This window comes from Geotrypetes seraphini, chromosome 3, assembly GCF_902459505.1.
Source record: "Geotrypetes seraphini chromosome 3, aGeoSer1.1, whole genome shotgun sequence".
Lineage (NCBI taxonomy): Eukaryota > Metazoa > Chordata > Amphibia > Gymnophiona > Dermophiidae > Geotrypetes > Geotrypetes seraphini.
The window spans coordinates 284,151,199-284,168,464 of NC_047086.1; the positions used below are offsets into that span (position 1 = coordinate 284,151,199).

The following is a 17,266-nucleotide window of genomic DNA, read 5'->3' on the forward strand; positions in this document are numbered from 1 at the left end:
CCTCACCGCCTCGAAGCAGATGCTTTTCTTCTGGAATGGACAAATCTTTTCCTCTATGCATTTCCTCCATTCCCTCTCATTCTCAAGACTCTGGTCAGACTGAAGAATGATCATGCCACCATGATTCTAATCGCTCCTCGGTGGCTGAGACAACCCTGGTACTCCCTTCTACTTTAACTCAGCAAGTTTCAAGTTTCAAGTTTATTAAATTTTTGATTAATCGTTTTGTCATATTTTCAAAGCGATGAACATAAATACAAAGTAATAGAAGTGAATACAAAATTACCTTATTAAAAAATAAAAATAAAAATTAAATATAATCTAAAACATTAATTGTCCATAATCAGTAAACATATACTATATACATACTTGACAAGACATGAATAAAAGGGAAAAGGGATAAGAAATACAAAATTCAATAAAAAGAGAGGTAGGGGCAAAACATGAGGTTGGGAATTAAAATTAATGCATCATTGTGTTCCTGTTTATGAGTACTTAATCGAATGCGTCTTTGTAAAGGAACGTTTTTAGGTTGATCTTAAATTTATCGATATCATGTTCTTTTCTTAAATAGATTGGCAGGGAGCCATACCTTCTACCAGTTTTTCCTTCTCTGCTTACACAGAGTCAAGGATCTCTGCTTCATCCCAACCTGCAGTCTCTACACCTGACAGCCTGGTACCTCTCAATGTAACCCCTCTTCAGTTTTCTCAATCTGTAAGAGATGTTTTAGAAGCTTCTAGAAAGCTTACAACTAGACAATGCTATCACCAAAAATGGACTAGATTTTCTACATGGTGTTTTTCTCATCATGAGGAGCCTCAGCATTCCTCCTTATATTCTGTTTTGGACTATCTTTTGCACTTATCCAATTCTGGCCTCAAGTCTACATCTATACGAGTCCATCTCGGTTCAATTGCGGCTTTCCATCAGCCTCTTGAAGGGAAACCCCTCTCTGCTCATCCGGTGGTTTCCAGATTCATGAAAGGACTTTTCAATGTCAAACCTCCTCTCAAACCGCCTCCTGTGGTTTGGGACCTCAATGTTGTCCTTACTCATAAGAACATAAGAAATGCCTTCACCGGATCAGACCCTAGGTCCATCTAGTCCGGCGACCCGCACACGCGGAGGCCAAGCTAGGTGTTCTCTACTGGACACCTTGTTTACCCGTGTCCCTCAATGTGATTTGCATGAAGATATGCATCCAACTTGCCCTTAAATCCCAGAATGGTGGTCTCTGTCACAACCTCCTCCAGGAGAGCATTCCAGGCGTCCACCACTCGCTGTGTGAAGCAGAACTTCCGGATATTAGTCCTGAGTCTGCCTCCCCTAAGTTTTAGTCCATGACCTCATGTTCGAGTCACTGTTGACAATGTGAATAACGAAGATTCTTGCTCCATTTTGTCGAAACCTTTTAGTATTTTAAAAGTCTCTATCATATCCCCTCGCAGGGTTCTCTTCTGGAGGGTAAACAATCCCAGTTTATCGAGGCGTTCTTCGTAACTCAAATTCTTCATACCATCTATTAGTTTTGTGGCTCGTCTCTGCACCCTCTCTAGTAGGGTTATATCTTTCTTTAGGTAGGGAGACCAGTGTTGGACACGGTATTCCAAGTGTGGTCTGACCATTGCTCTATAAAGCGACATTATGACATCCGCCGATCTACTCGTGATGCCCTTCTTTATCATACCAAGCATTCTGTTTGCTTTCTTTGCCGCCGCTGCGCATTGAGCTGACGGCTTCAGGGTCCTGTCTATCAGTACCCCAGGTCCCTTTCTTGTTCGCTCTTGCCCAATGTTACACCTAACATTTTATAATTCTTGTTCTTTGTTATGCCTTCCCAGGGTGCAATCACTTTGCATTTTTCTATATTAAATTTCATCTGCCACTTTTCCGCCCATTTCTCCAGTTGGTTCAAATCTCTTTGAAGTGCGTCTCTGTCTATTTGCGACCCAACTGCCCAACTCAACTCATGAAGCCTCCATTTGAACCAATTGATAAGGCTCATCTGAAGTATCTCACTTGGAAAGTGGTGTTTCTCATTGCCCTCACTTCTGCTCGATAAGTCAGTGAGCTGGTGGGTTACTGACCCACCATTCACGGTGTTCCATTATGACAAAGTTGTTCTTCGTACTCATCCGAAATTCCTACCTAAAGTTGTCTCAGAATTTCATATCGACCAATCCATCGTACTTCCAGTGTTTTTTCCAAAGCCTCATTCTCACCCTGGAGAATCAGCTCTTCATACTCTGGACTGTAAACGTGCTTTGGCCTTCTACTTAGAACGCACCAAACCACACAGAACTGCTCAACTTTTTGTTTCCTTTGATCCAAATAAGTTGGGCCATACTATTTCTAAGCGCACCATCTCCAACTGGATGACGGCTTGTATATCTTTCTGCTATGCCCAGGCTGGATTACCCCTTCACAGTAAAGTCACAGCCCATAAAGTCAGAGCAATGGCAGCTTCAGTAGCTTTCCTCAGATCTACACCTATTGAGGAAATTTGTAGAGCTGCTTCCTTGTCATCGGTTCATACCTTCACTTCTCACTATTGTCTGGATACTTTCTCCAGATGGGATGGACAGTTTGGCCAAACAGTATTACAAAATTTATTCTCTTAAATTGCCAACACTCCCACCATCCCATTCTGGTTAGCTTGGAGGTCACCCATATGAGAATACCTGCCTGCTTGTCCTGGGATAAAGCACAGTTACTTACCGTAACAGGTGTTATCCAGGGACAGCAGGCAGCTATTCTCACAACCCACCCACCTCCCCTGGTTGGCTTCTCTGCTAGCTATCTGAACTGAGGAGATGCGCCCTGCGCTGGGTGGGAAGGCACTCACGTATGCCTGGTGTGAGCGACTCAAAAGTTCGAATTTCTTCAAGCAAGTCTGCTTGTGAGGCATCTGCATCCGGGCTCCGTCGATGATGTCACCCATATGCGAGAATAGCTGCCTGCTGTCCCTGGATAACACCTTTTACGGTAAGTAACTGTGCTTTCTGTGCAGACCTTGTCACTCTTGAACTTGTAAAAACATCCACATTGACTAGATTTCCATGTTTGTTTCAGGCATATTTCCCAAAGACCATCAAAAGACCTGCAAGAATTTGTTAAAGATATTGCCTACAGAATGGAGCTTATTCAAATAGAAAACATGGTTCTAAACCCAGGAGCCCTTGTTGCAGCTATCCTCTTGCAAAATTTGCCAGGCATGGACTATGATGTGCTAGTTGAGAAGACTCTGTGGCTGAGAGGCTTAACCCTGTCTTTCGGAGGGTTTCTTGACTGGCCTGGTATGCCAAAAATGTAAATACTCGTCTGTGTGTATTGAAATGAGAAGTGATCAGGAGAAAACCATGGTGGTTGACCATGATTAAGATACTTTGCATGAGCCTATAACTGACAGGTTCTTTTTCCACGTAGTTAAACCACATTTATTTTAGAACTCCTCAAGAAGATTTGGGGACTAAAAATATAGTTTGTTAATATTGCATATAGAACTTCTAACAAATCTGCACATTCTTCTTGCTGTTCTTATACCATAACTTGATTGATTGCTTTCAGGTAATTTGTCTGCCAGCAAAGTGGTCAGGTCCACCCTCACTCTGCATTCTAACTTGATGAACCTAGTCGATGGCCATGTGGTTTTACTAGGAGGATGGAAGGAAGAGAGCAGGCTAACGGAGGAGCTAGTATTTCAGTGGGCTGTGTCTGTGTTAATGTGCGCCTCCTACAGGAACCAGGTGGTGAATGTTTTTGTACGCCCAGCATTGGTAGCAATTTCTTCTGAAATGGCACAGAGTTCCAAGAAAGGTAAGGTTAATGTTTTCTGTTGCTTCATCCCAGTTTCATTTTTCCAATTAGAAGGTTCTGGCTTAAGAGGGGTGGGATATAAAGAAAAACTTGGGGCAGAATGGTACTTTGATCATGTTGGCCATTGCTTTGAGTAGTGCATTGGCTTATTTCTCGTCTTTTATATAAAATTCTTACTCCCATAAACATAATGAGCAGCATTTTAGAAAAGGCACACAGACTAGAGAGTTGCATGGGGACTGAAATCCCACCTGTCCCCACCAAAATGCCACCCGTCTCCGCGAGGAATCCCTCCTTCCCCATCCATCCCTGTGAGGAATCCCCTCTGTCCCCGCCCGTCCCTATAAACTTCAGAAATAGTTATTTCATTTAATTATGCTACTGAATTAAAGGCTCTTGTAGAAACCCATTTACAAATAAGCAAAAAGACTTTATTAATTTGGAAATATTAATTGGGAAGAATACATACTTTGTAAATGGGTTTCTACCAGAGCCTCTAATGTAAACATAAAATATAAATACTCAGCTGATGAGAACCCCCAAGCTGTCAGCTGAGGACTTCCTTTGCAGTTGGCCAGGGTTCCCTTTTGCCAAGCTTGGCAGGCAGCAGTAGCGTCCCTGAGTCACAGATGCTGGCACCTCAGTGGCTCATGGATGCTGCCAGTGACTGCTGTGCTTGGTGGAGGGGAGTTCTGGCCGTCTATAGAGGAGGTCCTCTGCTGACGGTGCTTGGGGATCCCCACCAGTCACAGCAAGGGTCAGCAAGTACTTCAACACTGTAGAAATAAAACCAGAAATGCATTTCCTTTTCTTTTGAACACAATACAAAGACATCTGCTATATACATTTCCCAAAGCTAACATATTTTAGTCATTAAATTCCGTTTTTTACCTTTGTTGTCTGGAGATTTATTTTTCCATAAAGTTGGTCCAGACTTCATTCCCTCCCCCAACTTTTTCTTTCTTTCACCCTGCCCCTTTCTTTCTTTCTCTCTCCCTGCCCCCATTTCTTTCTTTCTCCCTGCCCTCCCCCAAGCCACTGCCAGGGAACAGGCTGCCACTGCTGCCGCAATCGGGGAACAGGCCGCCACCAAGTTCTGAGCTCTCCCTGCTTCCCTTCCCCGTAAAGAGGATGCTGAAGCGCCGGGCCAACCAACCTTCCCATCTCCACCCAATCTCCACCCCAGACCCCACCCCCATAATAGTACTAATTGTAACACCATTTTTTCCATCCATTTTTCATATATACACACATACAATATAATCGTATTAACAACACATAATGGTTAACAACAAAATTAAAATACAGAAATCACACTGTATGCTTTTCAACATTCATTTCTATCAGAAAACAGATAACCCCATGCAAATGCAGGATCAAAACCTAAAAGTACTAATATTCAAACAAACCCTAAGATGCAAGACTCTTCAAGCAGTACAACCCCCAGAGAAAACCAAACAAGTGCATTTCTTCCTGAACATACAGCAGATGCAAAATCACTAAATAAAAGCATTTCCTCTGCCGTTGTTGTCTCTCTACCTCCATGTGTCTTGCTTTCTGGCCTGCTCCCCGGTTTTAGCTTCAGGCTGGTCCATGGTGCGATCAACGCAGGGTCTTCAGGCTGGCTCCCTGAGTGCTGCATTGTACAAAGCTGTGGGAAGCGGCTTGTTGTGCGAGTCCCACACCTCATCTGGAAGCCTTCCTTCTGACTTTGCGACATCAGAGAGAAGGTTTCTGGGTCAGGCGCAGGCTGTAGGTAGAAGCCTTTTCCCATGGTTTTGTACACTGCAGCACTCAGGGAGCCAGCCCAAAGATGCCGCATTGATCGCACCGAAGACCGGCGGCTACTGAACAATCTCTTGGGCCCGATGGAGGTGCCGACCCTGTGGACTGGCAGAAAATTTCTGTGGACCAGCGGTTGAAACTGAGCTGTGAGCCGCACTCAAGTGGATAAAGAGCCGCATGCGGTTCGCGAGCTGTGGTTTGCCAACCACTGATGTAGAGTAAACGACAATCTCTTATGCATTAAGATGGCAACACCCCTTTGCCTCCCACTGAAGGTAGAAGAGTAGAATTCCCCCACCCAACCCCTCAGCAGCTTGGCATGCTCAATCTGAGAAAGGTGGGTCTCTTACAAATATGCTATATCAGTACCCAGCTTCCTGAGATGTGTCAATATCCGTGAAGCTTAATGGGAGACTTGACTCCATCCACATTAAGCGTAGTCACTTTCAAATCAGCCATAACCAAAGACTATCTGGATGGCCAGCTAAACTCCGCCGCAGATTGAGTATGTGCTACCAACCACAATGCCCCCGGTACCTCATCTCACTCCCACACCCACCCTCCCCACATACCCCACAAACATACACAGGCATACCCCCCCACACCAGACATACCATAGCCATACCCCCCTCCCCCAGAGCATGCCTCCCCCAGCATACAATCCCATATTCACTTCCCCAGCCCACCCAGAGAGGACCTCCTCCCCAGCCAAAAAAACACATTTCTGTATCCCATCCAAGAACACAACTGCAAAACCAAACTGGAGAGCTCAGCAAGACCCCAGTCAAATTGGACCACAGGCAGAGAGCTGATAGCCAAAGCAGATTGGAGTTCTCACAGAGTGAAGGCCCCCCGGCCCCCTGCAGAATCCTCCAGCCAACAGCATACAGTCCAGGCAAATGCAGATGCACAGGGGTCAGGACGGTAGGAGCCCCAACAGGCCACAGCAAACATGGGGCCCAGGCAGGAGCAGGAATGCCAAAGATCAAACCCTAGGGCAAAACCCTGTGCCCAGTGAGGCGTCCCCGGCAAGGTCCACGCCATTCTCCACAGGAAAGACAGAAGTCGTCTTCAGGCCTCACAGGGTCTTGCAAAAGCAGTAAATTGGGCAAGAAGCCGCTCCATAACTACCCTGGCTTCCTTCACCTTGGCAAGGGTAATCGCTCTACCATCCTGCCACACGCAGCTTCGCCAGGAACACCAGTGTGAATTGGAGGCCTCGGTTGTGAAGATCATGCAGAACAGTGACATAAGTTTGCAGCCACTTGGTCTTCTTTTCCATACCTGCCGTGCCGCAGCACACAGCTGACCGGAAGTCTTCCCGATGTCAGCGCTGACGTTGGAGGGAGGGAGGGAGGGCTTTGCTTAAGCCCTCCTTCCAACGTCAGCGCTGACATTGTGGAAGATTTCCGGTTGGCTGTGTACTGCGGCAGGGCAGGTAGGGAAAAGACGAGCCTCGCGACTCGAGTGCATCGGAACCCGCAAGATCCCCATGACCCTAGGAGGCGTCCCCACGGGATCCCCGTGACCTGAAGGGGGAACCCGTGGGTCCCGCGGGATTCCCGTCGTCCCCGATCCCGTGCAGTTCTCCAACACAAACCCTGAATAAAGAGATCTTGATTGGGACATAATACAACATTGCATGTATTTTAGAAAAGGGATGGACAACTTAGATCCCTTTCTAAAATACATGTTGTCATGAATGTTCCTGAAGTGGTTATGTTCCATGGTTGGACTTATTTTAGGCATGCAGACTTCAAACATCAGCATCAACCACCCTATCAGATAATGTGTTAGGTTCGGCACTGCAATGTCTATTTGGTGATTTTAGACCACAGTAGTACCAAAGCCTACATACCCATGGCAGTGACTGCACAACCCCACCCTTACCACCAGTCACACAAGTTCAGGCCTCCCAACCCCCTAATCACATCAGCTGAATACCTTCTACCCCAAACTTAATCAAAACAGCAGTGCATGCTGGCCTCAGTCCAGTGTAGGCAATCTTTGTGCATTGAAATTCTTATCTTAAGGTGCAACTTCTTCCTATTTCAAAGATTATATGTGCCTCTGATGCAGGCAGTCCAGCTGCTTAAACATATTGTACTATTACTAAAACACCTGTGCAATACACCTTATCTTTAAAGATTTGCTTTCTCAAATAAGTATTTTCATCAGCCACTAGTTAATTCTTCTGGCTGCTTTTTTCCTTCTCTGGATTAGTGCTGCAACTTGGCTTTGCCTCTGTATTCTTTGCCTATTCAGTCAGCCAGCCTTTTTTTTAAAAATATAATAATCATTAACTCTGGACACTTACCTTCTTGAGTGGACTTCTTTGGCTGCTTTAGGCTTGTGCTCCTGACACACATCCTTCTTGGAGGGGGGTGGATGAAGGGTAGGATGGGGAGGGGTGTAGTCTTATTGTGTTTTCTTAATATGTACCAAAAAATCTGGGTATGTCATGATTTGCTGTACTATGCCCCTTGCTCTGTTAGGGGAGGCTGTGTTCTGTTTTTTCAGCTTTTGTATAGTTTTGATTGGCTTAATAAAGTTTAAAAATTTGAAAAAAAACATTTATCTCTTTTCCATAGTCAATAAAATTTTACATTTACACAGCAACTTTCAGTGTGTCATTTAGGTGTATATGCTTTGATAGATATTGACCCTTTTACTATACAAATAGAGGGTCATTCAGACTGCACTGCATTCAGCACCCAGGTCTTGGAGCCATTCTCCTTTCTATGCCCACAATGCAGACTTGAGATATGATCTCACCATATGATGTAATCTACCCCAATCTTCAGATTTCAGGCACAGACTTGAGTGGGGGGTTTAGCCTAATGGCTAGAGCAGTGGGTTTTGAACTGGGAAAGCAAATTTCAAATCTCACTGCTGCTTCTTTTGATATTGAGCAAGTCGTATATCCTTCTATTGCTTCAATCTACAGACTTGCCTTGAACTACCAGTGAAAAGGTGTGATCTAAATCCCTTTCTCACCCCCCAAATCCAGATGAATGACAAAGTAATCTGTTCTGGAATAGAAGTTGTAGTAACAGGACCCTGTGCTTAGTCACCAATCGTATAAACCAGAGGTTCAGCTCTGGAAGCATAGAAAGGAGCAGCCTTTTTTATACCCCTGGGTGAGCCCTTCATCTTTACAATAATGACTTTGTATGTGATTTTGTTCTCCACCTAGATTTGCAGATAGGCGGGTTAGAAATATTTTAAAATAAATAAATACAAGTGTTGATTAAAAACACTCCAATCCCCACAAAAGCTAATAGCAAGTTAGGGGTAGGTTTTTACTGTCCTTAGTCCATGCTGACCTCTGATCAGGGGAGATACAAATTAGAGAATGACACAGGGGAAAAAATCTGTCCCCGTCACCGGACCACCGTCCCCTTCACTGCCCCATCCCCGCAGCATCCACCCTGCCCTCTCGGCACCCCTTGCACGGTCTGTGCATCTCCCTCCCTCCCCCTTACCTTCGCGGCACGTTTTAAGGTTTGAGTAGCTTGTTGAAAACCGTCAGAGTAGTCGTGCAGTCACGTGCGTGTTTGGGCAGAAGCTTTTTCTCTGATGCAACTGGAAGTTGCGTCGGAAGAGAAGCTTCTGCTCACACATGTACGCGACTGCACGTATGCTCCGGCGGCTTTCAACAAGTCTCAAACCTTAAAACACGCCGTGAAGTTAAGGGGGAGGGAGGGAGATAAATTTGGGTAGGTAGGGAGGGGGCTACGCGCGATCAGTGACCGCGCGCATTCCCTCCTTAACGGCGGGGACAAGGCCATTCACCGCTCCACGGGGCGGTGGATGGCCTTGTCCCCATACCTGCATTGAGCACCTTTTCCCCCTCTACCGTTTTGGTGGGTTACTCGCGGCTAGCCATAAGTTACATCCACCGTGTCATTCTGTAATACAAAGTAATTCAAATAGTTTGCTGCTTTACAAACTTTACCATTTTTCATCCAGGATGATCTTAGGTCTTTGTTTTGTTTTTTTTCATCTTCTGCAAAGGCTACTATCTAAAGCACATCTGCATTCAAATCTCATGGTGCACTAGGTTTCTCTCTGCTCACTTGTTGAGAACTACAGTTTTATTTGGGGACCGGAGGGAGGGGGGGTTGTCATGACCGGTTGCCATGGATGCTGGACCCATAAGCGTGAGGGTGGAGGAAAGGACATGGATATTGGTCGTGTAGGGTGAAAGGCAGGGAAAATGGATAGATGTTGGAACCAGAAGTAGGGGGGGAGAGAAAGAAGGGAAGAACAGATGCTGGACCTACCGGAGATGGGGAGGGGGGGGCAGGGGGGATGATGGAATGAGGTGGAAAGGGAGACAAAACTATTTTTACAGTAACTCTCTAAAGCAGGGGTGTCCAACCTGCGGCCCCTTGAATTTTGTGTGGCCCCGGTCGAGGGCGATGCAGTGTTTTCCTCTGCTGCCCCCGGGTGTTTACCATCTTGCCGGTTCCCTCCTCTGTCTTGCTGCAGCGTTTGTGCGGCCCCAGAAAAATATTTTTCAGCCAGTGCGGCCCAGGTAAGCCAAAAGGTTGGACACCCCTGCTTTAAAGCAACCAGAAACTACAGTTATCTGGCATCCACCAATCCTCATGGGTGGCAGATAACTGAGCGTCTACTGTACATCCAAAATGTCTTATAATGGAATTTTTATTTCTTTTTTTATTTTTTTACAGAAGACATTTATCGTGTGTTCATCTTTTTGAGAGAGATTTTTTCAAATGAATTCATCTTTTTGCCAGGGAGTGCACTAAAGGTAAATTATTGCACCTTTTGAAGGGAAGGGGTTGGCATGTACAAGTAAATAAGAATGCACTTGCCTCTTGTGTTGCTAGACTTCTTTTGTATCTTTTTACCAATGAGATCAGGTGTTATTATCTTTCCCAATAAGAACTCCATCATTTGCAGGGAAACCACTTAAGTTGCCTTGCAAGTATTAAGCTGACTTGTAGAAGGTTCTGTAGTTCTGATAGCTGGAGGCTTTCCTTTGTGTAGCATTCCTGAAGGGGTGAAACCTGTTATTTTCTTCAAAGAGGAAGGCAGTGATTGCCTTTTCCTCTGGTGCCCTCCAGAGGTAGTAGCATTGTAGTGCTCTGTGTGTGTGTTTATGATAATTTATTAGTTAAGATACTAGTTTTCTGGGATTTGAATGTTCTCTTGGGATCTATTTTCAGAAAATCTAAGGACCTTCTGCTGTCAGCAGTAGGACGTTGCTAGCAAATGAGGGCACAAATTACCATATATACTTGAATATAAACCGAGGTAACATTTTTACCCCCAAAAAGGAGGAAAAAATGTTCTCATATATAAACTGTGGGGAGGGGGGGTTTATATTCGAGTACCCAGCAGGCCTTCACAGGGCCTGCTGTAAGCCCTTGTGGTCCAGCGATGGCCGGGACAGGAGGGATCCCTCCTGACCCGGCTGATTATAACAACTCTCACCTCCTTCCTGCCTCCCTGATTAGTAAAAAGCATACCTTTAAAATCCCTGGTGGTCCAGCGATGGGCTGTGTCAAGAAGGATCTTCCTATGCTCCTGCCCTGTACAGAGCTGCTATCTGAATGGCTGCCACAAATTCTCACAGCAACCTTACGAGGTTGCCATGAGAACTCGCAGCAGCCATTCAGATAGTGGTACTTCAAGGGGTAGGAACGTAGGAAGATGGCTCCTGCCCCAGTTCACCGCTGGACCACCAGGGATTTTAAAGTTTCTCTTTTTACTAATCGGGGAGACGGCAGGGAGTGAGTGTTGTTAGCAGGGATAGGAGGTGGGAAAGATCCTTCCTGTCCCGGCCCACTGCTCGACCACAAGGTCTTACAGCAGGCCAGGTGGAGTCCTATAGCAGGCCAGGTGGAGTCCTGCAACAGGTCTAGGAAGGGGGTGGGAGGGAACTGACCTGAATATAAACAGCCCCATTTTTGGGCCATTTGTTTGGCCCAAAAATCTCTTAAGTGGAAACTTCTGAACATCGAGCTGGCATGTGTCTGAATTAATACCTAAACTACAGCTGCATTTTGATTTAAATTTTTAATTGCATGATCTATTTTTTTTTTTAATTGTGATTAATCGCACAAGTAAAGGTGTTGTGCATTATTTATTTTTCACTGCAGTTTCTTGTGACTCTGGGCAAGTCACTTAACACTCCATTCCCCAGGTACAAAATAAATTGATTGAATATAATATGTGAACCACTTTTATTGTAACTACAGAAAGGCAAAATATAAAATCCCGCCTACTTTCCCTTTCATAAAGGACCGATAATCTCCATCTTTTCCACCACCAGATTCAACATCTCTCTATTTTTTCCTTCCTTCCATCCCTCTTACCTATCCCAGGTCCATCTCTATTGACAGGGATGATTGATGAGAACACCACCTGTGTACCTGACTGCTTCATTTTCTCTGCCAGAGCCACAGTCACTTTTGATACTGCAAGGTACCCCTCCAAACGTATAGAAAGTGACTTTAGTGGTTCTGGGAAAGAAGGTGAAGCAGTCAGGTATGCAGATGGTGGTTTCATTGATCATCCCTGTCGCAGGTAAAGTCCAGGGCAGAGAAGCTCGCATCCTGGAGATGAATGTGTGGCTGTGGGGATGGTGTCTTCAAGAGTGTTTTGGCTTCCTAGACCATGGGATGATTTTCTAAGGGCTGCTGAGCAGGGATGGTGTGCATCTATCGAAGAAGTGTCTTCAGCAGCAGACTGTCTAACCTACTGAAGAGGGCTTTAAACTAGAATCGTCAGGGCAGGGTGATCAAAGCCCCCAGGTAAGCATAAGCCTTCGGGTAAGTGAATCACTAAATACCTTTACACAAATGAGAAAAGGGGCAATGTCTGAACAACAGTATATACTAATGGCTGAAGTATGGTAAACAAGGTTCTTGATCTATAGGCTGTGATTGAAAGACTGAGTTGGATTTAATGGCAATCACGGAGCAATGACTGGGATATAGTTTTATCCCAGGACAAGCAGGCAGGTATTCTCACTAGTGGGTGATGTCATCCGACAGAGCCCCGATACGGACATCTTGCAAGCATGTCTTGCTTGAAGAAACTCAGAAGTTTCGAGATGCCCGCACCGCGCATGCGCCAGTGCCTTCCCGCCCGATGTACCGGGCGTGTCTCCTCAGTTCTTTTCTTTCCGCGGAGCTGAGAAGTTTCTCTTCATTCTGCGCTGACTGAATTTCAGTTTTTTGCCTTCTTTACCCGCGTTTTTGTTTATTTCTTTGAATTTCTTTCACTTTTATTTTATTTTCTAAAAAAAAAAAAAAAAAAAAAGTTAAAATTATTTCTTCCGGCGGCTCGGCCAGGCCGGCCTCGTGGCTGCGGCCTAGCGCCTTCGACCTTGCAGCGTCGATTTTCCGGCCTATGTCCCGGCCAATCACCGGTTTTAAAAAGTGCAGCAAGTGCCAGCGTGCGATTTCGTTAACGGACCTGCATCGACGCTGCCTGCAGTGTCTTGGTCCAGAACACGTTCCGAAATCGTGCCGGCCTTGTTCCACGCTCACTGCGCGCTCGTTTAAGAGGCGTTGCTTGCTTTGGGAGTCGATGTTCAAGATGGAGACTGCCAAGGACCTGTCTGCTTCTACGTCTGCTGAGGTTTCGCCGGTCTGTTCGAAACCTGCATCGACGACTCCTGCATCCAGCATCGTGAAGCCAGCATCGTTTGCACCGGCTTCGGCATCGAGTTCGGCATCGGCGCCTGCCTCCGTCTCCTCGGTTCAGGTACCGCCTTCCACTGTCCCTCCCGTGGTCATCAAAGTGCCTAAAGCTAGCAAGCAGAAGCACTTGGCCACGAAAGAACGCGAAGACCGTGCAGGAGGACCCCCTTTCGGTGCGGATCCCTCCATATCGGCTTCGCTTCGATCCCTGCTAGAAGCTCAGTTTGTCGAGCTTATGCAGACTATGGGACCCCGGCTTATCGCCAACATTCAGGGTGACATTCCAGCCCCGGTTTCAGGGGGCGGTCCGCCCCCTCCCCCTCCTCCTCGTCGTTCGATCTCGCTGCTCGACGAGGGGGATCGGCGGAGGGCGGCGGAATCCTCCAGAAGGGCTTCCCTTCCTGATATGCCGCCTTTGGAGCCCATCACACCTCCACGACAACAGGGTGCTAGGGCGACCCCTGATAATCGGAGTCCTGGGCATACTGCATCGCAGGAGGAGTTCTTCCGCACTCCTTACCAGACATGGGTGGCGCTGCGTGAGTCCGCATCTCTGCCACCTCTGTGATCCACGGCATCGAGTCCTATCCATTCCTTTGAGGCTTCGAAGGATCGATCGATGCATAGAAGATCTCGTTCCCCGTCCCGTCACCGGGAGGGGCATCGATCTCGGCACTCTTCTCGGCACTCCTCACGCCATTCGGAGGTGTCTCCGCAGAAAAAGATGCAGCGTTTGGGATACTCCTCGTCGGATGTATCCCAGCCGGAGGGACCAGAGTATGAGGAACCATCTACCTCCTACTCTCCATGCCGGTCTCAGCTCTCCCTGGACCCGGAAGCTTCCACTTCGTCTAGTCCGTCTCGTCGGCCGGCCTTGGCAGACCAACTGTCTTTCTCATCCTTTCTCCGACAAATGGCGGATGACTTGGATGTGACTTTGGACACTGGATCTAAATATTCTAAAGAGTATTTGGACACCATGCATTTGCCTCACCCTCCGGCGGAGACACTTCGGCTTCCTCTGCATAAACTGCTGGACCAGACTTTCATGCGCTGTTTTGAGACACCGTATTCCATACCTGCAGTTCCCAGTAAGCTGGATGCTCGATACCGCATCGTTCACCATAAGGGGTTTGAAGGGGCTCAACTTTCTCATCAGTCCCTTCTGGTCGAGTCTTCTCTCAAGCGTTCTCACCCTTCCCAGGTCTACGCTTCCGTGCCTCCGGGCAGGGAGGGGAGAACGATGGACAAGTTTGGTAGACGTATCTACCAAAACTCGATGATGGCGACTCGAGTGCTCAATTACAATTTTTTCTTCTCTTCATATTTGGATTTCTTCTTGCCGGTGCTCCGCAAGTTCATCCCTTTCATCGATGCTCAGGCTCGTTTCCAGTTTGAGGAGGTGGTGGCGACCCTGCAGCTGATGCAATCCTCCTACGATGCCTTCGAGCTCTCGGCACGTGCTGCGGCCTGTTCGGTCGTCATGCGTCGCCTGGCCTGGCTTCGCACTATTGATATGGATCCGAACCTCCAAGACAGACTTGCTAATGTGCCTTGTGCGGGAGCGGATCTGTTCGATGAGTCTATCGAGACTGTTACTAAAAAGCTTTCGGACCATGAGAAGTCTTTTCAGTCTATTCTGCGACCTAAGCCGAAGCCTCAGCAGTCTCGTCCTTCTAGACCGCCTCAAATCTACCAGAGGCGTTATCAACCGAGGCAGACTCCTCCTGCGAGACAGCCTGCGAAGAGGCAGCCTCCACAGAAGACTCAACAGAAGCCTCAGATGCCGGCTGCACCCAAGGCTCCTCAGCCTTTTTGACTCTCTTCCAGGGAGCATAACCGACGTTCTGTCTTCCCCTGTTTTTCCCATAGGGGGTCGACTCCATCATTTTTATCATCGATGGGAGTCAATCACCACGGACCTTTGGGTCCTTACCATCGTAAGAGAGGGATACTCTCTTCATTTCCATCGGGTCCCCCCGGACCACCCTCCAAGAGAGTATCCTTCCAACTTAACGCAGACCGCTCTTCTTCTCCAGGAGGCTCAGACTTTACTTCGGCTTCGGGCCGTCGAACCGGTTCCGTTGGATCAGCAAAACCGAGGGTTTTACTCCTGGTATTTCCTGGTCCCGAAGAAGACGGGCGATCTGCGTCCCATTTTGGACCTTCGAGTCCTCAACAAGTTCTTGGTCAAGGAGCGGTTCCGCATGCTGACCCTTGCTTCTCTCTATCCCCTCCTCGAGCAGAACGATTGGTTATGCTCTCTGGACCTCAAGGAGGCCTACACTCACATCCCGATTCATCCGGCCTCCCGCAAGTTTCTCAGATTTCGGGTGGGACATCTACATCTGCAGTATCGAGTGCTTCCATTCGGCCTTTCCTCGTCTCCCAGAGTCTTCACGAAGTGTCTGGTGGTGGTGGCCGCTGCACTCCGGTCCATGGGTCTTCAGGTGTTTCCATACCTCGACGACTGGCTCATCAAGGCACCGTCGGCTCCAGAGGTCATTTCGGCGACCTTGACTACAATTTGTTTCCTGCAGAGTTTGGGCTTCGAGATCAACTTCCCCAAGTCACATCTTCAGCCCACCCAGTCTCTTCCCTTTATCGGGGCAGTTCTGGATACCATTCAACTGCGAGCATTCCTTCCTCCTCAACGCATGGATGCTCTCCTTCTGCTCTGCCAGTCGGTGTCTTCTCGCCAGTCCATCTCGGCGAGACACATGATGGTCCTCTTGGGCCACATGGCATCTACAGTTCATGTGACGCCTTTTGCCAGACTACATCTCAGAATTCCTCAATGGACCCTGGCATCTCAGTGGACTCAGGTGTCCGACCCGTTGTCCCGTCACATTGTCGTCACTCCTGCTCTACGGCAGTCTCTTCTCTGGTGGATGACCTCTTCGAATCTATCCAGAGGTTTGCTGTTTCACTCTCCTCCCCACCAGAAAGTTCTCACAACCGATTCATCGAACTATGCATGGGGGGCTCATCTGGATGGTCTTCGCACTCAGGGGTTCTGGACCAGTGCGGAACGACTCCATCAAATCAATCTTCTGGAGCTCAGAGCCATCTTCAATGCTCTCCAAGCTTTTCAGCATCTGCTTCACGACATGGTGGTCCTTATTCGCACAGACAATCAGGTCGCCATGTATTATGTCAACAAACAAGGGGGCACGGGCTCGGCCCCTCTTTGTCAGGAAGCTCTTCGAGTATGGGATTGGGCGGTTCGTCACAACACCTTCCTCAGAGCTGTCTACATTCAGGGGAAATTCAATGTCTTAGCAGACAAATTGAGTCGTCTTCTCCAGCCTCACGAATGGACGCTCCATTCCAAACCCCTTCATCTGATCTTTGCTCAGTGGGGAACGCCTCAGATAGACCTCTTTGCAGCCCCCCACAACTTCAAACTGCCTCAGTTTTGCTCCAGGATCTACACTCCTCTCCGCCTCGAGGCAGACGCCTTTCTACTGGAATGGGGAAATCGCTTCCTATATGCGTTTCCTCCCTTTCCTCTCATTCAGAAGACTCTGGTCAAGTTGAGATCAGACCATGCCACCATGATTCTGATTGCTCCTCGGTGGCCCAGACAACCTTGGTACTCCCTTCTACTTCAACTGTGCAGCAGGGAGCCAGTACTTCTTCCAGTGTTTCCTTCACTACTTACTCAACATCAAGGTTCACTACTTCATCCCAACCTGCAGTCTCTCCACCTGACAGCTTGGTTCCTTTCAACATAACTCCTCACCAGTTCTCTCAAGCAGTGAGGGAGGTCTTGGAGGCTTCCAGGAAGCCTGCTACTCGACAATGCTATTCCCAAAAATGGACTAGATTCTCTTCCTGGTGTATTTCCAATGCCACGGAACCTCAGCGAGCTTCCCTATCTTCTGTATTGGACTATCTTCTACACCTGTCTCAGTCTGGTCTCAAGTCTACCTCTATACGAGTCCACCTGAGTGCTATTGCGGCTTTCCATCAGCCTCTAC

General features: G+C 47.5%; 1 protein-coding gene across 3 annotated transcripts in view; it reads left to right on the top strand.

The window, feature by feature from the left end:
- The window catches only part of GNPAT (glyceronephosphate O-acyltransferase), a 169,316-nt gene that overhangs the window by 91,073 nt on the left and 60,977 nt on the right, over positions 1-17,266 (top strand). For all 3 annotated transcript variants that reach the window (XM_033936353.1, XM_033936355.1, XM_033936354.1), the window contains 3 exons: positions 3,076-3,299; positions 3,571-3,819; positions 10,302-10,381. In XM_033936353.1, the coding sequence (XP_033792244.1) occupies positions 3,076-3,299; positions 3,571-3,819; positions 10,302-10,381 (553 nt within the window). The remainder of the gene's footprint in view (positions 1-3,075; positions 3,300-3,570; positions 3,820-10,301; positions 10,382-17,266) is intronic.